A 21,565-nucleotide genomic window follows, 5' to 3' on the forward strand; every position below is an offset into this window, starting at 1 on the left:
ACGCGGCACGTAGCAACACGTTCTTAGGCAGGCAGTTATTGCAGGGAGCTGAACTAAGACAAGAGAAAGACCAGGTCTGCAAGGGCCCCCAAAAGTTCAGGAGTCCTCAAATAATCAGTCATTTGGACAACTTGTGTCAATACCCAACCCTGACATTAACTACTTCTGACCTCCTTTTAACTCCAACGCATTCACTTCCACATTTTGGGATGATGGATGGGAAAAAAGTTTTCAGAAGTGGTTTCTGCTGACTGCATTCAGTTCCAGACTTCCCTGGCTGCCTTCCAGCATCTACACCGTAGACCGTTTTTGATCGCACAGATGCAGACAGTTGACACGGTTCTCCTTCCTCTCCATTGCTGATAAGCACAACCACCCAGTGGAAAGTAGCAGAAGAGAAGAGATCTGGCTATCAGCATCAGCAGCCTGCTGTGTTTCCAAAACATGAAAACTAGGACAACCGGATCCTTCTGAAGTAGTGGTTGAGTGATAAGAGCTGAGCTGCAGCAATGCTTAGCACCTCTGCACTACCTCAGCATGCATTCCAGCGCGTGCCAAGCAGCGGTGGTGTCAGTGAGCAGCATTTTTGATGCCTATTCTTGTGCAGCAGAGCCAAGACAGCAAGAGCAGCTGAAGTTTTAAGGGCTGGAGTCTCAGTAGAAGGTCCAATTTATATCTTTAGCCCAAATCATCATGCCTATGTGTTTAATCTTTTCCTCACTGGTACCTTATCATTTTTATTAGGAACCACCAAGATACCTTAAAGTAAGATTCAAAGTAAGAGTTAAAGTAAGATGAGATTCAACAAGGCCAAGTGCCAGGTCCTGCATTTCGGCCACAACACCCCCATGCAGCGCTACAGGCTTGGGGAAGAGTGGCTGGAAAGCTGCCTGGCGGAAAAGGACCTGGGGGTGCTGGTCGCCAGCCGGCTGAACATGAGCCGGCAGTGTGCCCAGGCGGCCAAGAAGGCCAATGGCATCCTGGCCTGTCTCAGAAACAGTGTGGCCAGCAGGAGTAGGGAAGTGATCGTGCCCCTGTACTCGGCCCTGGTGAGGCCGCACCTCGAATACTGTGTTCAGTTTTGGGCCCCTCACTACAAGAAGGACGTTGAGGTGCTGGAGCGTGTCCAGAGAAGGGCAACGAGGCTGGTGAGGGGTCTGGAGAACAAGTCTGATGAGGAGCGGCTGAGGGAACTGGGGTTGTTTAGCCTGGAGAAAAGGAGGCTGAGGGGAGACCTCATCGCTCTCTACAACTACCTGAAAGGAGGTTGTGGTGAGGTGGGGGTCGGTCTCTTCTCCCAAGTAACAAGCGATAAGGCAAGACAAAACAGCCTCAAGTTGCGCCAGGGGAGGTTTAGATTAGATATTAGGAAAAATTTCTTCACCGAAAGGGTTGTCGAGCACTGGAACAGGCTGCCCAGGGAAGTGGTGGAGTCCCCATCCCCGGAGGTATTTACAAGGCGTGTAGATGTGGCGCTTAGGGACATGGTTTAGTGGTGGACTTGGCAGTGCTGGGTTAACAGTTGGACTTGCTGATCCTAAAGGTCTTTTCCAACGTAAACGATTCTATGATTCTATGATAATATCTGGTATAAGTTTCAGTTTTCTGGGGAATTAACTCTGCACTTTTGTATCTGGTCTGGATAGATATTCACTTGAGATGCAAAAATGAGCTGGTTGACCTTCTCGCTGCAAATACTACTACTTGAATGCGGCACGTCATCTGCCTTGTAAAATATTGTTGTAACAACTTGTTTCAAAGAAACAAAACAATTTCTAAAATGCAGAAATTCCATTTATTATATTGAGAATATCAATTGCAAGAAGTCTTGCAATGCATTCTCTTCACTCTAAGTACAATACAGTACACTGTTCTCCACAATAAGTTACATAAAGGCAAATTTTATATACATATAAAAAGGATCAGTGCCCAGAACTATTTGCACAGCGTATCTGCTATTCAGAAATCAACCATTTAAATCTTTAATTGCCTTCAGAATTCTTGAAGCAAACTGAATTCATAAACAGATCTTAATTACCTGGTTTGACAAGGGTTTTCAACTAATTTAGAAATTCAGTGGAGACCATGCAAACGGTTTAACCACCGAATTAGCATTCTCAGCATTCATTCTATAAACAAATGTATTAAAGATGAGGCATGCCATATGGTAGCATATAAGACAACATGAAGAAAAATGACCTGCCTGCATTTAAACTGTTTATGCATCCCAAAATACCCGAAAGGGAAGTAGCGAAGTAGTAGCGCCATTGTACAAGGCACTAATGAGACCACAGCATAATTCTGCTTATGCATGCTCAAAAAAAAAAAAAATTAAAAAACCCAAAGGAAAAAAACCCCCAAACCCCTAAAACCCCGTCAAACTGAAAAAGTGAATAAGGCTACTAGGATAATCAGTGGAACGGAGAGCATCGTATGAAGAAAGACCGTAATAGCACTTGCTTTTTTTCAGTCAGTGAAACAGCTAAGAGTATATGACTGCCTTCCGAAAACACGTAAGGAAAATGCCAGAAAAAGAAAGCAAAAGGACAATATTGGCATAATAGCAAATGGGCCTCTAATAAATTTATATGGGAGGGAAAAGATGGTTCCTCAACTTAAAGGATGAGACGTACAGGCAGGGCCTTTGAATAAGGAGGAGCGGGGCCAAAAATCTTTAAACCACCGAGTTTAGGAGCACAGCTCAGGTTATAGGAGGGATTCTGTGATGTGGCGTCTACTGTGGGAAGAGACCAGACCCAGGAACACCCAACTGGAACGTTCCCAACTGGTCTGATCCATCACCGAGAGAAGAAGGTGGTGTCTCTTTTGCAGTGTGAAATTACATTATATGCGCCAAAACTCCACTTAAAAAGATAGTCATTTCCCCCTCTTTCACATGAATCATTCCATGTTCAGCCACGCCAATGTCTGTTCGTACAGCAAATGCGGCACCAAGCCCTTGCTGTGAAATCAGCAACCCGAACAGCTGGCGTAGCAGCCAGCGCGTCCCGTACACCTTTCACGGCCAGATTCTTTTTCACACCTTTCTCTTGTTTCTACAATGGAGTGTAAGTACAGTATCCTTCTAAAGTCACAGTGCGGTGAGCCATACGGACTGAAAATACTCAAGACAACACAAAAGATTATTTAATTTAATTCTTAAAATAATGCACATATAAGAATTGAAATGTACCATGTGGAAGAGTGTTGAGTTGTACATTCTACTGATTTTTCCAATCGATACTGAAGACACTTTCCTTGAACTACATACACTTTCCAATTTATTTGAGGTGCTTGAACTTGCAAGATATGTAGGTAACAGCATATCAGTCAAAGAATTACTCGGAAAACAAATACAAGAACCAAAAACCCCCTAAACTCTTCTTCACTGAAAAAGAGCGGCACTGCATTTTTAAGCTGAATTAAGGCTGTAAAATGATGCTGGTTCATTGTGAAATTGAAGTCATCAAATGTCACGGGGGGTGACACTTAACCCACTGCTTCGCTGTTAGTCCTGTAAGCCTGCTTACGGAGGTGAGTCTCGATCTCCTCCCTGAAGACCAGCATCCCAAGGTGCGAGTGAGAGGCCTCGTTCATGGCTTTGGACTGGATGCACATGCGATACTGCTCCGGAGTGAGTTCGTCTGCACAATGTTTCTCGTGCCAGAGGTGAAAGAGACCAGGGACCGGTGTCCTGATCACAATAAGGTCACCGTGCAAGTACTTTCTGTAAAGGTGAACATCCTCACCGCCCCAGCCTTTCACTTCCAAGTCAAAACCCCCTATAAAAACACAATATCAGAAAACGTTATTTTGGCACACAGGCTAGACGGGAGGCAACGCTCCTTGTGTAACCTATTACCAAGTCCGGTACGACATACCAGAAAGTCTGGAGCAATTAACAAGTTCTCCATGCCAAAGCATGCCAAATCGAGGGAGAGGAGCTTCAAGCATATCACATCCTTTGCAGTGGAAACTGCCCAGGACACAGATCGTGCACTGCTGGCTTCAGAAAGTCTCTTAGAACAGTGTCTCCCAATCGCATTATGCATGACATCCCATGTGACAGCTGCAGAAAACTGTAGGCAAACCTCACTGGCTATGCTTTTGGGTTATTTTTAGCAATCATAATGGATTTCGGCAGCTGGAAAGCGAAGCAGTCACGCACCAAATGAAAAGCCCTCTCTAAAAATGCCAGCAATTGCTCCATAGGTCACAACTCAAAAAGCTGGATTAAGGAAAGGAACCTCTTCCACCATTTTACGTTCTCTTGCCTTTCCAGGACCATAGTGAAAATCGACCCAGACTCATGCACAATTTCAAAACTCTACAATTACGAAGTCTTCATTTAGCATATACCATACGCATGGCAATACGACTGCTATCAGATATCAGCCTACATCCAAGCCACTGTACAGCACGTAGGGCTGTATCATTGCACCTTCTGGCAGCCTATCTTCAAGACGGTCTTCCAGAAGCAAGTACGCCAAGCTGCTCTCAGTTTTAACAGCGTGCCACAAGGGGGTACCCAAGCATATTTCTAAAGCCTCGAACAACCACATTCAGCTACTCAAGGATATTTAAAAGAAAGAATTTGAATGCTTCTTGTCTACGTCAGTGGTTTACTTGAGGGACGTGTTTCTTAAACTTGATTAATTTGCTTCAGACAGTCACAAAGTACAACAAAAGAAAGATTTTTAGAAGTTCTAGAGCGAAACGTTGTTACCAAAAACTATTGTGACTTTTAACAAACACTGATCAGATGGGACATCGAAATCTAGAGAAACTAATTTATCTCATTGGTCAAACTCGTCAAGCAAGCCTGACTGCTGGGCTTGGGAAAATAATAAAAGAAATAAAGGCATTACTTTCCCATCGTTAGATAAGAAGAGAGAATACATTTTTAAATGCACAATGTTTTGGGTTTTTTTTTTTTACAGTTTCATCTTACCAACAGTCAGAAAGTCTGTCCGATATTGACAAGTCATCCCAAAGCCAAAATCCCGCCAGAAACCAGAATCCTTCTTGTGTACCTGCAATTTTAAAACAATACAATTTTGAAATGCAAAATACATCGAAGGAGGTACACTGCACTTGGTTTTGTAGAAAGCTAAGCTCTTCCGATCACTTGCTCAGCGCAGGATACAGCACGTAACACCTGAAGTATTTCTGCGTCACGCACAGATGTGGGCTTCCTAATTACCTGCTCTTCACTTCACCCTTTGCCATCCGATTCCAAATACCTACTCGCATTGCGGTTTCCACATTTACCTTTCTGCCACACCACCTCTATTTTCCATATATCTGCTCAGACCAAGCAGTAAATTTTTGGTAGTCTATTGCCATATCATCTGTTCCCGATACTCCAATTCCCACCCGGTTTCTAAGGCCACATTCGTCTCTTCTTGTTCTGATACGACAAGAAAAGTAAGGTTTGTGATCGAAGGCAGCAACCACCAAGTTGTTGGATTCACAAAAGCAAACAGCAGAGCTGTCAGGCAGGAGCCCACTCCTCTCTCAGCTGTGACTACCTGAGGCCATATGCAAAAGCTTCCCTCCTACTTTCGGTAGGACCCTTGCAAACAACGTAGGGGGTGAGGGTTGTTATGGTTTTCTTTTCTTTTAGTAAGGCTGCGTTGCACTCTCTTTTCTCTCCTCCAAACCTGTCTACCTCCGAAGTCCCAGCTGCGAACCCCAATTTCATTTACGCAGTCTCTTGAAAGAGAGTCAGCCTGGACACTGACCGTGGCCGTTCCGTCTTCAGGCAACAAGGACCCAGAAATACGGTACCTCCTTCTTTCTGCTGAGCCCCAAGTGATCCTTAAGCCTGTTCTCTTGAATGTCTGCGGGGTTTATTTATTATGTTGACTACAAGCTTCCCTAGAAGCAGTGTTTCTCATTCCAAAAGGAAGATGAAATTAGCGGTGTCACAGCCCATGGCTCTGGCAGATGTTGGATGGCAAAGGTCAAGAACCAATCTGCACGGAGCACAGCTGTCCACAGCACGGGAAAAGCGACTGACGGAACATCTTGGCCCAACTCGCGTTACGTGGCACGCTTCCTGCGGCTACCATTTAGTAGTTAGCAGAGAGCGTCGATGCTGAGGGAAGCTTATCAAGCACCGTTCACAGGTGTGTTTTTTTTTTTTCCTTTCACCACTTCTTTGTTCGCTGGAACATAAGACGAAAGTTGCTGCCACGTTATGCCGCTATCCTCCTAAAATACTGGCTTTCCAAGCCAGAATTAAGCAACAGATCAGAACTACCAACTTCATTTGATTAATAGCACTTTTTTTTTTTCCCTAAATCTAGGTAGAACTCCAAGTTTATCTAGGAATGAGTTTTGTACTGTTTGATAAGCTTTTCTTCCAAGTGCTTTGCCCATAATGGAGAAAAGTGTTTAGATACGCGCTGCCAAAGGTCATAAGATACCCCAAACAGACTATTAAGTTACACTTAATTCTGTTTTAATACAAAGCACAACTAATTCTATCCAGAATAAATCACGCTGCTTACCAATTGTTGCTCCACAGGGGGTGGTATATCTTGGTTGGCATAGACAATAGCAGGATTATAAAGGCTGAATACCACAGGATAAAAAACCTTTTTCCCTGGAAGTCAAAAGGTAATTGTTACTAACTGCGGGCATCCTTTCCGAAGGCAAGAGGAAACGAGAAATACTCTCTTTATGTGAAATATTAGCTATGAGCCATCTAGTGAAAACAAATAAATATAAGGTCTAACTGCTAGGATTTCACATTTAGGTGGCCCATAACATCTAGTCAGGCAGAGCCCACAGGATTAAAAAAAAAATATTTATGTACACATTTATATATACTCTATGGGTATACATTTATAGATAGTTACACATACTTATATACATAACATACTATATAGTATTTTATCTCTCTCTCTCACAATTTCACATTAGATGACAGTGAAAAATCCCTGCAATAACGGTATGCAGTAAAGCTAAAAAAATAACCAAGTCCAAGTAAGACCTTGCATAGCTTGAGTTTTACGAGCGTGCCTCTTTCCACAAGCATTTAGAAGTCTGTACATCCAGGACGCCCCGCAAGGGCATTAAGCATCACGAGTATCCTGATTGTGCCGTGACACCAGTTCTAGGCCCGTTACAGAAGCCAGATAAGTATTTTTCAAGGATCGCTTGCATTGCCAGTGGTGCAAAGGTATCGACGACAGCCCACAAGAATACTCGGCACCCTGATTTGGGCATGAACTCTGAAGGTGTGAGAAGCCTTTTCAGATCTCACTTGAAGCAAAGGTGACAAACTGTCAGTATGAGTTGTCGAGCAGTCTCTCAAACTCCCGTCTTTGTGAAAGCTCACAAGACGCTCCTCTCCAAAGTTTTTCCAATTATTTATACAACTCGTTTCACGAAGTGCAGAGACAGACAGAAATGAAAGAAAAAGTAAGAAATAGAATCCAAATATCTGGCTTATAGCAGACCTTCTTGCCTGTTTATTATGTGAAGAAAAAGTATCTATTCATTCCAAATTGACATTTGGAGAAAATGGTTTCTGGCTGCAACAAATCTGGAGTAAGAGTAAGCATTAAAAAATAAAACAAACCCCAAATGTTTGACAGGAGAAGGTCTTAACTAGCACGCTTGTTAACCCAAGAAAGCTTTATCCTTCTTGGCAGAAGCTTGAAGAACAAGCAAGCTTCATATAAACCTGAGAAAAATGGTCAGAAAATTTCAGAGCTTGGGATGTAAATGTGGAACGTTAGCTCAGTCTCTGTAAGGAGCACATTGTGCAGCTTGACTGAAAACCATTCGTGTGAGATGTGTCTTGGCCATGCAAGTGTGAGAAGACATAAACCAAACTTGTTAGAGATTTCAGTATAACAAAAAGCATCTTCCACCGTAAGTGCTGCGCTGAGTTTTGCTATACAAATTTACATGCAGTCTAACTGTTAAAGCAATTAAACCATCCAGCTTTCTTTTAGACAGCTGAATCTTGTGAAAACGTGAAAGTTGTACTTACTGTACAAAAAAGACAACGTGTTCTTAAAACAAGCTACACTAAGGCAAAAGTTATTTCTCAGTCTAAATACTACTGTCTTTTGTGCACAGGGTATTTTTCATTTTCCTAGGTGCATGGTATTGAATAAGCTCCACCATTCAAGTCCGTTTTCTGTACGCTCAACCACAGGTCAGTTTAAGCCAAACAAGGTGACAAGACTCCGTTACAGCAACCGTAAAGGACCGTACCAGGCTCAGCATTTAAGCGACAACTGTTGAGGAACTCAGCTGTGAAATAAACATCAACATCACAGAAGAACATCAGGACCTCGCCCTTTTCCCAGGCTCTGGCACCCATGTCAAGTCCCCGGCCTCGGTTAAATTCCTCATTCAGAGAGACGAGCGTGTAATTGTGGAAGTTAGTTTCTCTAGAAGAAAAACAGAGCCAAACCCAAAATAAATCCGTGTGGGGGGCGGAAGGGACCATTTATACTATTTCAGCATTTTACAGTAATTTCATTCCGGAAGTTTTTTAAAAAAAACAGTTATATCATCAGGATGAGAAAAAAATATCCGTTCCACTTATTTGTCTATTTTAAGTGTCAGAGTTTAGACATGGTAAAAAGATGGACCAGAGTCTTACTTCACAACTTCACTTTGCATTTAATCATTCAGACAGACTTAAAAGGCCTTTTGGCAACTGACGTGAATTCAAGTGTTCTCTGAAATTACAATGCCATCTAAAATTTGTCCCCACAAACTACGAAGTCCCGACTAACAGAGCAATAGCGCTGTCTTCGCTATGTCAGAGAGGAGGGCAAACGGAAAGAGGGAGTCCCGGCACCACCAAACTCATGAGGCAAAAGGCCATCTGCCTGGTGATGCCACCATAACCCGGTCAAGCTTGCTTCTCCTCGCCGTTTCATGCCAGTAGCACACACGCCTCTACCCATCGCAGAAGAGGGAAGGAGCGGCAAAGGGAGACGGGGAATACACCCGGGGAATATCTTCAAGCAAAGTTAAGTGTCTACTTCAGAGACACTTCAGAGGTCAATGCTTGCAGAGAACAGAGTGAAGATACTCAACAGCAGCACCACTAAGAAGATAAAGAACCAGATAAATGCCCAGTGAGTTCGCAGCGCTGAATCTGACTCAGTGCTGTGAGAAGAGGAGGACGTCTCACAGGGAGCGGAGAGGCCTCAGAAACAGAGGCCGCCAGCGCTCGGCAAGCTAGGTGCCAGGGAGGCTCTGTGGGAGGAAGGCAGAAGCACTCCTCCCTTCCTAGAAGATGTCTGCGCACGCCAGGCCAACTGGCGCAGTCGCGTTTTAAGCCAGCGACACAATAACCTGTGCCCAATACATTTCGTCGGGCAGAGCCCTGGCCTGCGTTGCGAGATGGGGATACCTGGCAGCCCAGCTCCTTCTTGGCTAACGAGGGCAACAGGCTCCCAGCTCAGGGGCGAGCGCGAGAGCTCACCAGAGAAGGAGCCCCTTAGCTGCGGGCTTACGGACGCTATCACCTGTCCCATCCCTCTGGAACAAAAAAAAAAAAAAAAAAGAAAATTCCGGGAATTTTAAATCCATACTACTGTAACGCTACTTGCTGAGACAGCCACGATGAAACGGTGTTTAAAGTTGTTTTACAGCAGAGGGTAAGTATGGGCCCAATTACCTAGTACCTAGAGGATAAAGGGCAAAGCTTAACTTCTCGCACTCAGCAGCCCACCAGCCAACTTTGACTACGTTTCTCTTCCTTATTATTAAATAAAATTGATTCTCCAGTGAAAGAACTATCGAAATGTACCTCCCAGTTCCAAAGAACTTTAATTCTGATCAATCTGTTAGCACGACTGAATATTCACTGCAAAACTCACCCCTGTTGTTTCTTGGACTGTCAAATAGAAACCTCAAAGCCACTGCTGCTAGTCTTTTTTGGCCTATAACCTGATTTTTAGCAGTCTTCAGGAGACTTTTGCAACTTCAGCTGTAAAATGCCAACCAAAAAATAGTGTTCTGTAAATAAAGCTTATTTTTTCCTATTAAGCTGTAGCGGACTACAAAATTGTTCTTTTTATTATTTCATCCTTTTAAAAAACCATTTTAAATGCCAATCAATATAGTTTGTATTGACTGACGTTGGATCGACACACTTACCTAGCTACGGATTCCAGGATGCTTTTTACTTCTGATAGCCCATCTTGTCCAAAATACACCACTGTGAGGTGAACATGCTTATCCTGATGAATACACACATCCCTATAAGCACAAAGACAAGCCGGTATTAATAATTACTTGCAACACAACAGAAGCTTCAGGTACTTAAAAGCTATTGCATTTAAAAGTATTAGCAGATTTAAGTAGTCTGGTCAGACTTCAACTGGCTTCTAAAGAAAACAAGGAAAGATGTTTTCCCTCTTCTTTCCCCATCTTTCCCATTTGAATCAGAAGGTTCCAATACTGTGTGTCTCATTCCAACACCTGATTTTATAAACAGGAGCTCAAAAAAACTGTTGTAAAAACAGAAATGGTGTTCAAGATCATCTGCGTCCAGGTTCGCAGTGGCCTTAGCATTCGGTCTAAAAGGGGTTTTGGTGCAGTTTGAGAATCTCTTAAATCCTTTTAGAAGGAATATTTTCTCCATACAATAGGTTCAATTGCAAACATCCCAAGGCAGCTGCACACAATGTTGGAATCATTAGTTCTGTCGCAAATCCACCAGAACAGAAATGCATTTTGAAAACAAAACAGAATACTGAAAATCAGCAACATAGCTCACTACATAATCTCATGCACCTACCTAAAGTTTTGCATAAATTGTGCAAATGCCTCAGTTCTTCCAGCAAGAGGAACAATAATGTTAATGATTGATCTAGAAATATCGACCGTTTCGCTCTTCACTTTCATGAGGGGTCCAAAAGGTCGGAACAAGGTGACATGCCTGTATTCCATGCCATCCATCTTCTTATAAAACAGCTCATACTGTGTCCCCTTATCTCTTTCTGTACGATAGTAACCTGAAGAATAAGTCACACAAGTGATTTGTAAAGTCAAAGATCCCAGCAATTGTATTTCAGAAACACTGTTTTTCCTGAGAACTATAAAGAAGTGAAAAATAAAGCTTTGGGGGGAAAGCTTCCGGGGTTTTCCTAAAAACAAACAAAAAAATAATCCACAAACCACCAATTATCACAATCGCCCTCCTACCTTCTTAGACCAGATCTGAAAAACAATCTCAAACAACCTCCAGCTTCCCCAGCTTCTTAGATAGGTTTTATGGTCCTACATCAACTTCTCAGGTGGAATTAGAGTTGGGTCTTCCCCACAAAAAGGGAATTCAACTATTTGCGATGGAAAAGGATGGCCGAAATCTAATATTGCCTGTTCTTAAGCCCTTCGGTAAGGATCTTCCCCTGAGCTCGTCCACAGTAAAAGCTGAGATCATCTGGCCAGCAATCAACACAACACAAGCTGTGGGCAGAACAAATGACACAGTAACTCGCTTGACAAAGCCTGTAAAATCTGAAATGCGATATCTACAAAAGAAAAAAATCCATGCGATAAATGCTGGAATGCTTTAAAACCATTTTCACCGCTGACCTAACTACAGTGCTTTCTATCCCGCAAATAAGCATAGTGGCATTTTACTGCAGCTATGGTCCGCTAAGGACGTAAGCAGAAGTTTTCTGCATAGCTGTAACACTGAGAAAACAATACCAGTTCTCTACAAACAGGACTACCTATTTAGAGACATTTTACTACTCTTTTCCTTACTAGGGAAATCTATCCCATTCAGACCAAATATTTAGGTTAGCCGATTGCTTTCATTTAAGGACCATCAAGGAAGCAACTCAAGCCAACACCCTCTCTAATTTTACACCACAAAGGAAAAGACCAAGACTCATCTGTGGCTTTGACTGAACCGAGCTCTGCGTTGGTAATCCTGTATCTATACTAACCTGAGAGTATGAAACGATGACAGAAAGAAATCCTCCAACAGAGCTGCCCTACGTTCACCCCATCTCCGCTCTCCTCTCTCCCCCACAAGGAAAAGGTGTATTATGGAGAAGAAACATAAGCTACGCTATGAACCAAACAACTTTCAGTTGAGCTGACCGCACAGACCATTGAGAAAGTTATGAATAGGTGCATATCCCCAAGTGCGGTGGGCACACCTGCCTTTACACCACGCAACCGGCGCATTTCCATTCGCTCGGCAGGCCTGAACTGCCTCTTCTCCTGCGAGCCAGCCTCCAGAGCAGCTGAAATCCTCTCCCGGCCTCCCACCCCGAAAGGAGGTGGCAGGGCGCAGGATAGATGCACTGTTCCGGTGATACAAAGGGTTGTCTCTTGCGCTCAGTATTGATACTGTCCTTTTTGTTGCCGTTGTCGTCGTCTTTTTTGCAACTGAAATCAAGAGGGGTCAAGGTATGTGAAGGGAGCAGCCCTCAAAACTTAGAGCAGCTTGGTTTTGTTTGTCTATCTCAGGAACTAGAAAGAAGTGATCTTACAGCTTTGCTTCTCTCCCTGCTCCTCCATGTTCCCTTCCTCCCATTACCTTCTCCTTCAATACAAGCAGCAAAGGAATGCGTACACCACCTTGCCCCAGCTCTTCTCCTCTATATCCCGGGTTCCCGTACAAAGAGTCCTTTCCCTAAATCTACCTAACTCCCTCCACCGCTCCTCCGCTCCAGCCTCCCTCCCCAAACCAAACCCAGTTTCATTCACTGATGTTCCCTCCTTCTGCCCCTGCCCTGTTGCTGCCCAACAGCCTCTCTTTTACAGCAAGCTCCCTATTCCCCTCCAATATCCAGCTCTGTAACCCGTTCTTTCTTGCCGGCGAGCGTGTGCACTGGCAGACCCGACGGGAAACGTGGACGACCACCACACCGGGTCTGTGGGGGACAGGGTGTAGCAGAACAAGCTGGTGCCATCACGCTGGGAGTTAACGGTGACTGAGTCTAACCTTTCAACTCAAATGCTTTTTACCCTTTGGACAAAGTTTTGCAATGCACTCACTTAAGGGACAGAAATCCACATTTATTCCTTTGTGAACGCAGAGCTGCGTAAAATATGCACCACATCTTAATGCTCAGGAAAAGCATGAGAGTTTCAAATCAGTATTAATTACAAGTACTGAAAAGGGTGTTTCAAACAATGAAAGTCCACAGTGTTGACTGTCAGAAGCAGAACAACATCATAAATCCCTCTCAATCCTTTTCCACTCCAACCCTTCGTGCTGCGTAGTCCAGCGCTGTAGCTTGAAAACAGCTTCTTGGTTATCGGAGCAGCTGACTGCGCACCACGGTGGTTGCACACCACGCTCTCATGCAATATGCAGCAAGTACTTTGTACCAGTACTCCTGCATAAATTAACATTCAGTATCGTTGTCCTGGTTTCAGCAGGGATAGAGTTAATTTCTTTTCTAGTAGCTGGTACAGTGTTTTGGATTTAGGATGAGAACAAAGTTGATAACGCACCGATGTTTTAGTTGTTGCTAGGTAATGCTTACACTAGCCAAGGACTTTTCAGCTTCCCATGTTCTACCAACTGAGAAGGCTGGAGGTGCACAAGAAGCTGGGAGGCGGCACAGCCAAACTGGCCAAAGGGACATTCCATACCATGTGACGTCATGCTCAGTACATAAACTGGGGAAAGCTGGCCGGGGGGGCCGCTGCTCGGGGACTGGCTGATTCCTTTCTAGCATCCAATAGCCCTTTACAGATGAAAATACCATTTACAATGTGAGTGAAGTTTTTAAAAAGCATGTCACAATCGCCAATAGCTTATCTTTAATCACAGGGTAAGCTTAGAAGTCAGTCTACAACAGAAGGCTGTGGCACAGAACAAAAATTTCTAGATTAAAGTAACTTTAAGAAGTTACAGCAGCACTTTTTTTAAGACCTTAATGTGCAAGTCCGAATTTGAGCAGTGCCTTGTCAACATTCAATTGCTGGAACGTAAGATTCCAAACTTTTGAATCTCGCCATCCTACCAGCACCACACTTCTTTTAAACAGTAACTACGTGCTCCTCGAGTTATTCTCCTTGCTATGAGCTAACCTCCGTAGGTAATCTACTAATTTGAATACTTTTATGGGATTAAAGCTTCTACACACAGAAGCCAGAACTGAGAACAGCCAGAAAAAGAACCCACATCTGTTTTACTTCTTAGCTTATTCAGGTTTTTAACACTTGGGATTGACTCATGTAATAAAAGCTGCTATCTCACCTTCCAACTAGCATACGCTGGCTGCCATCCAAAATAGAGCTCTATAACCAAAGGGGTAAAAAGCAGCAGAAATAATTTAACAGCTGTTGTTCCTGCTCCACGAAGCTTTACTCCCTTTGCAGAAGTTCTGTTTCTCATCAAACAAATTAAATCTTAGGAATACTGGGGATCAATTACTATCAAAGCCAAAAAGCTGTTCTTCCATCGCACCGAATACTATTACTTGTTTTACAACTACCAAGAAAGCTACCAAGAAAGTGTTTGGTCTATGGAATTTAAGACATATGTCCTATTTTTTTTGTGTATTAAAATTCTCCGTTGAAGTTCCCAGGACACTGGCCAGTTTCTGGTCTTATGCAGGACATACTAAAGGGGGTGTTTGCATGACAAACAGCCCACGCTGTTCTACGGATGGCAAGGACTCTGGAAGAGTTTTGACTCTGAGCTTGCAGCATTGGAATAAACACTTTTTACATGCCAAGGACGTATTTCGGGTGGCGAGTCTTCCGTTGAGATTCAGACCTAAAGATAGTTTCTGGACTTTGCCCAGTTCCAACTGGAAACACAGAAGCAAGAGAAGTGCACCCAAACAGGGGCGCTCAAATTCTGGTCGACATTCAACAACAAGACCTTTATTACAGATTAACTAATTGCTAATTAGCTTCCGAAAATATGCTAATGCCTCTATTTTCCAAAGGTTAATTTTAAATGTCTATCCAATGGAAAAGCTTTTAATCTCTTGATAAAATAAACCCGCTACACTGATAAATGTAACCCAAATAAACCAGTTACACCGATAGTACAGTACTGATATCCATGAAGGCTCCTCACTGAGTTTTGCATCGCTATTCAAGACTTAACGTCACGGGCTTCTGAAGTAAGGGGATGGACAGCGGTAATACTATCATGCTCTTCCCATCTTACTTATCCTCTCTTTCTCAATATTATCAAACGCTGATCTCAACGAAATCTAGTTTTATTCCAGGACTACCTTAGAATGCCCAATTCAGCAACTGCATTCGTTGTCTGTAGTCCTAGACCCCTTCCTTTGTGAAAATATGTACCATTGCAACTTTTCTTCTCTCTAGGGATACCCTTCACCCAAGGGGGATAGCGTACTCCTATTTCTCATACGCTTAGATCTAATGGAAATATTAAGAAAAACAACTTCAAAGTGTTTCTCAAACAGCAACTGCAGAACAAGACTTTTTTTAAGGTCAGGTTTTTGTTCTGTTAATATTAGAATTCTGGAAGTTTCATTCTGGGTTGCAGCAAAGCGAAAAAGGTAACCGTGCACCAAACAGAGCCCTGCAGAGCTGAGAAACTTCCTGGTTTTCTCTTCATCAGCAGAGAAAGCCAACTGAGCCTTGTGAAAAATAATTTGGAGCTTTCAGAAAGTATCTTTATAGTTGCAATGCGTACTTGCAAATCTTTTTTTTTTTTTTTTACTTGATGTTATTACTCGAAGCCTGCCAATAGCCACGACGTGGCTGTGGCAGCTCTGCCTAAGCACAGCTCCGAAACACATTTGATCATTACTTTGTTTTGCAATGCTAAAGAAAAAAAAAATTAACATCAGTTTGGATAACACCTCAACAGGTTGCTCCCTATCATGGATACAGCTTCCTTGCACCACTGGCAGAAGGCAGAGTATCTTCACGCAGAGACCACAGAGGCTGAGCATGCAGCAAAAAAGCTGCACGAACAGTTAAATCAAGGGCACAAGGCAAAAAAACCCCAGAGTAGCAAGAAGAAAGTTACCATCCATCAGCACGTCTTTTGAAGTTTTTTGGCCCACACGGTATTAAGAGTAATAAAAAAAAATCAGTTGATTCAGACTACCATGTATTATTGAGTAATTAAGCGTACTTTTCCAGAAAAGTTTATTTAGGAAATTTTTCTATTTTATAAATAGACAAGGCAGACTAAGTTTAAATTCTTGTCATTAGTCTTTGTTGTCACAAGTGACTCCAATACAGGTAAATCCTAAAATACAGTACGAAAAAAATTTCTCGATCCTTTTACAAATCAAGACAGTGATATTCTACTGAGTGGGCAAAGACAATGTAAATGCTGGGGAAGAACTTCAGACATTCAATGGTGATGAAGAGATACCATTAGGTCCAATTGTCTATACGATAAAAGATTCTGAACTTATTTAAACAGCCACCAAATTCTCTAAGGATTTACTAATACAACTTAAAGTACATACCAGAAAAGATTACATGGCTCAAGGGCTAGTCTAGTATCTCACAAGCCTAGGAAAAAAGCTGAAATAATTCCCAGAACCAAACATTGACCTACGTGAAAAGTTAGCTTATTGAGGTAGGAAGCTACAACACTTCTAGAATAAAAATGCCCATTTCTAGTTTAGCTTATACTTGTGGCACAGTTTTGTGGGTCAGTTTTTGTAGATAGAGATGCGTTAGTTTTGAGAAAAAAATCCCTGCAAGTCAGAACAAAAGCAAAATCAGTTTATCTATATTAAGCACAATATATGATGGCTATGTATTAACTAACGCAGTGTCAGTTTTCTCTTTTGCCCTCTGAACCAAAGTAATCCACGCACCAAGTTTCTCAGCCTCTTGTTTCAAATTGCATAAAACTCTAGTCTTAGTCCTAAATCCCAAAATAATCTTTAGCGACTGAAGAGGATACAGAACTGAAGTGACAAACTATTTAACGCCAGCCGACTTTAACGAACTGTTTCCCTAAATGAGCAATGCTAAGCCAGCAACAATTTAGTTGTGCTCTTAGGACAGTTAGAGGAACCGTTGTGGCTTCAGTAGATACACCAAGTCTGCTATGGGACTTGAGCCCAGCAGTTTATGATAGCTTAAGGGAGCAGTATTTTCCAAATGGAAAGACATCAACTTTCCAACTGCACTTCCATCAAACGAGGATGCACAAACCGACAGCCGGGGTAGCGCGCTAGAGCCCGGTCACAGGGCTGCAGGGACCGCTACCGCCTGGTTCCATTTCTCACCTCTAAGTTTTGGAACAATAGAAGGAAAAAAAAAAAAAGGTGTTAATATTCAGAAGCAGCTTTTTTTGCTGGCCCAGTGTCTAAGTTAGCCAGTAGTATTCTCACATACACAAACACAGAATACCCACACAACCCACAACTTCTGTCTGAAACAAGACACTGATACATATCACAATGGCTAGTTGGTAACACACCCATATGAGCTACCACATAAAAATTACTTTCTTTTAAGTGCTGCATATTTTTTCTACAGTTCTGTAACCTATGCTTGAAGAAACTGCCTTTACAACAAAAGGAAACTCGTTCAACTTCCAAAACCAATTATCAATATACCGGTGTGATGAGAGGCAGAGGTAAAAGTACAGTTCTAAGGTCCTACATATCTCCTGCTTTCTTGGAGGTCTGCAGTCATTAAAGGCAGTACACCAAGAAAAATGAACAACTATTTCAGTACTGGTTAAAAGAGAAATCCAGCAGAGTATAAGCAGTATCTCGAACAGCAAAGGAAAAGCAGCTGCACACTTAATATAAAAAGAAAACAATTAAAAGACTGCAAGAATGACTACTTCCAGACAAAATAATATGGTTTTAAGTGAAAACTGTACTAAGAGCCTAACACTGCGCTGGCTGCGTTATACTGAGACAGCTGAACAGATTCTATGCCCTGCCCCACCTCCTGGAATGAAGAAGAGTACTTGCATTAAACTTTAAACACAGTAGCTGTTAAAAGCAGAGACTTTTTGCGCTACAGACCAATTACATCATCTTAGACTGAAAGAACCGATTATTTCAAGGCCAACGGTACCTTTCTCCAGCATGTGTTTGCTTAATAATGCAGACATCAGTGCTGCTGAGATCCAGAATCCCTTTTACAGTAATGCTCTTATAACATGGTCCAACTTTTGGTTTTTTTATGGCAGCATGAACTGTATTTAATACTGTAAATGCAAAAAAGAGGTACTAGGGCCGTTTTTGATAATACTTATCTCCATCAGCATTACACTGTACCTTGAAAGCCATCTTTTACAGGAATTATCACTAACGCACTTTTAAGGGCGTCACTAAATGTTGACAGCATAACTGCTATTTTCGTTTTTATAGTAACGTGTTCATAATTAAATTTACAAGCACTGAAAGAGAACTGAATGGAGAACAAGAGAACAGTTTAAGGTCGCGCAGCTTAGCGAACCGCATAACTAGCATACCATGAAGGGTCTCTCTATTCAGGACACCAGGTTCTTCAGCTGACACGACCAGAGCACGTTAGCCCACCAACGCTCTCCCTCCAAGATGAGTATGCCAGCTCTACGGGAGTCAAAAGCCTGAACAGTGACTAAAAGCAGCACAGAGATGAGTGAAGAAAAAAAACCCTGTAGCTTCATACTGAGTAGCTTAACTATGCTGGAACAAGAGAGATGAATCGATTTCTCCCTCCCACTGCCACCAGTTTCACTGGAAGGCTTTCAGTTATTTAGTACCATAAGCAGTTGTGTCACACTGACTTCAGCTAAAATCAGTTACGAATGCCTCAGTATTTTCAGCAGTTACAACTTCCCTGTACGCTTCTTGTGGTGTGCCCTTCTTCCGAAATGGGCTTCTTGCTCCCTACACAAAACACAGCATAATGAAGCAGTAATATCCTCATCATTAGAAATAAAGGTTCTTACTCTGCAATTACTGTTCGAGACTATATTCAAGTAGGTAAAACCCCTAAAAATACAAACAGCATTAAACGTCTGCCGGGACATTCTGTTAACTGGCTGGAAAGCATGTAATAAACATACCTTCTATGAAATCATTTTCACCATACAGCTGCCTCTCTCCTACTCCATCATCTTCATCTTGTCCATCTTCTTCATCTGGATTATTGATAACTTCTAGGCCAGCCTCAATAACTTCCACCAACTCGTCTCGTTTATCCTTTCTAACGGGTTTCTCTTCTGGATGCCGAGTGAGCCCCATCTCCAACTGGAATACTTTCATGGACGTAAAGCTTTCAAAAGGAACGACGCCATATTCACTAGCCAGTTTGGCCCCCACGCTCACCTCAGCTTTGTCAATCTGGGAATGAAGAAACTCTAGGAGATCATTGGATGCTTGTTCTTTGGTGCCCTGGTAGCTCATACCATTGACCTTGGGGCTCTTTTTTTCCTGTAGGGATTTCAATTTATCACTCATTTCCTGAAGCTCTTGCTTTAACTGGGCAATCTGACGTTTCAGACTGGTAGCTCGGTTTTGATAATGCTCTTCTTGTTCCTGCAAGAGAGCTTGATAGTATTCTTTACCCATGTTTTCGCCTACGACACCAGGTAGAGATCCATTACCATCTGTTTGGGGAGCACACTCGAGCAAATACATGAGCAAGACTAAACTGAACAGTAAAGCAAGGCCCACTAATAGCCAACGAGTCCTGGCTTGAATTACTAAGCCTCTTCTGGGCATTCTCATATTATTTCTGTTTCCAATCCCGAAAGATGACTTATCTGCTCATGCCCTCCAGGGAACATCACCCCAGAGTTCAAATCTTAGAAAGAGAGAGAAAGCATGACGTAAGAGTTACGACAAGTTTTGATAAAGTAGCTGATGAGCAGTTTTCAACCTTTGCCTTAATCAGGTGTCATTGCAGAGACATAAATCTGAAGTTCCTATGTCATCCATAACCATCAACTGTAAGTTTGGTTGACGCCATACAATTTGTTCAGGATTTCCTACCCCAGACAAGAAACCCTGCAGAGGGGGAGGAAGATGGAAGACACCACCAAGGAGTCATATTTCCATTTCCTAATTCAACCCTAGTTGGAGAGTTTTAGCCTATTTGAAGTTCAGTGAGGAACGTCTGCAAAAGTCATTTTATAAGCCTTGAATCGACAGCAATTTCTTTCCCCCCACGACGTGTAAGTGAGAGCAGTCTACAGTTTAGTAACAGCAATTTTCATAGGCTAGTCTGGCTTTTCCTCTGGCACTTGAGTATTTTATTCCACTTCCCCCTCCTTTCCTCGGAATCTGCGGTTTGAGTCAGCAAAATGAAGACAGAACCTAAAATTAAAAGAAAGGTGCATATTAGAACTACAAAGCAGCCAGTCATTTGGAAAACACATGAACAAAGTCCTAACACACGGATGCAAAGGATCGCTGGGGGAAGGGGTGGGAAGAGGAGAAAGAGAAAACAACATTTCTTTCCATTGTTACCCATCAGTGATTCCCTTTGACATAGGGTCTGGAAAATAGCAATATGGACAGTCTAATGAAATACATTTTTTCACATAGCTAGCTAAAGCAGTAAGGGTTCTTCTAGTCTCATCAAGTTTTATTTCTTTTAACTCCCCCATTCCTTCTTGGGTTTTTTTGGTTTTGTTTTCCTCTGTGGGAGGGAAAAAACCACCAACAAAACCCATGCCTTTCGTACTCCTCTAAACTAAAAAAAATGCCAAGAACTATTTTGAAGCAGCAGCAGCTTGCATTTCCATTTGCTTTTACTTTAAGTAAATATCTTTTAGGGAATAATTATTCACTCATGAATAAAGTATTGCAGATTTAAATATCAAAGTTCACAGAAACAGCGCTTCAGGATAGGCCAAATTCAGCAGAAATTCAAATTCAAACCCCAATTCCTGATTGATGAAAGGGAGCCTCAGACTATTCATTCACTAACATTTCCACCCTTTGACTTGGGTGGGCCAGCGTGAAGAGGTGTTGACCGTTTCCACGGGTCACCCGCTTACACGGCTGACCAAACCGGCTCAGAGGAAAAGACCAGGGGAAAAAAAAAAAGCCACAGTTAGGCAAGAGGGGGATACCAAAAATCCTACTCAGCAACAATAGTCAGCAAAACGGTTTATCAGTCCCTTCAATGACAGCATAAAGAGCTAAGTAGTAAGCTCAAGGCATGTTAGTCTACTTTCTAACATCAATAAAATACTTTCGTTTACAACTTGCTTGTAGAAAATAAGTGAAGCTCATTAAAATTTATCCAGGGATCTATTAGCTCTACATCCATTTCGACTGTGTTGTGTAATTATTGTTCGGGGGAAGTTCTGGGACTTGAGTAACTTCAGTTTATTTTCAGTACGCTTACAAGAGTAGAAAAAGAGCGCCCGCTCCAATACTCCTTATATATGGGTTGGACAGATCATTATCTAACACCGCCAGCAGCCACACACCCCGTCCTCCTCTGTCCTTGCAAATAAGTCACCGTGCCACGATGCACTCCACGTGTTTACAACAAACACCTTGCAACGCTTCTCCCCAGTTGTGTCCTTGCGACATTCCTCCTTTCCCATTCGGCTTTCAGCATCGGGATATTGCTTTAGTGAGAACCAGGTACCACGTATCAGCGGTATCAGCATATTCAGCATCCTCATTTG

The 21,565-nt window shown here is 42.6% G+C and overlaps 1 protein-coding gene across 1 annotated transcript; it reads right to left on the reverse strand.

The window, feature by feature from the left end:
• Positions 1-1,797: 1,797 nt before the first annotated feature.
• CSGALNACT2 (chondroitin sulfate N-acetylgalactosaminyltransferase 2) lies at positions 1,798-20,193 on the reverse strand. The gene is made up of 7 exons (XM_009278815.2): positions 18,986-20,193; positions 10,784-11,000; positions 10,141-10,242; positions 8,236-8,414; positions 6,516-6,610; positions 4,952-5,033; positions 1,798-3,782 (listed from the first exon to the last, which is right to left on the reverse strand). Exons 1-7 carry the CDS (start codon positions 19,647-19,649, stop codon positions 3,490-3,492), a joined length of 1,632 nt encoding a protein of 543 aa, XP_009277090.1. The 5' UTR covers positions 19,650-20,193; the 3' UTR covers positions 1,798-3,489.
• Positions 20,194-21,565: the final 1,372 nt, after the last annotated feature.

This window comes from Aptenodytes forsteri, unplaced genomic scaffold (assembly GCF_000699145.1).
Source record: "Aptenodytes forsteri isolate BGI_AS27 unplaced genomic scaffold, ASM69914v1 Scaffold226, whole genome shotgun sequence".
Taxonomy (NCBI): Eukaryota; Metazoa; Chordata; class Aves; order Sphenisciformes; family Spheniscidae; genus Aptenodytes; species Aptenodytes forsteri.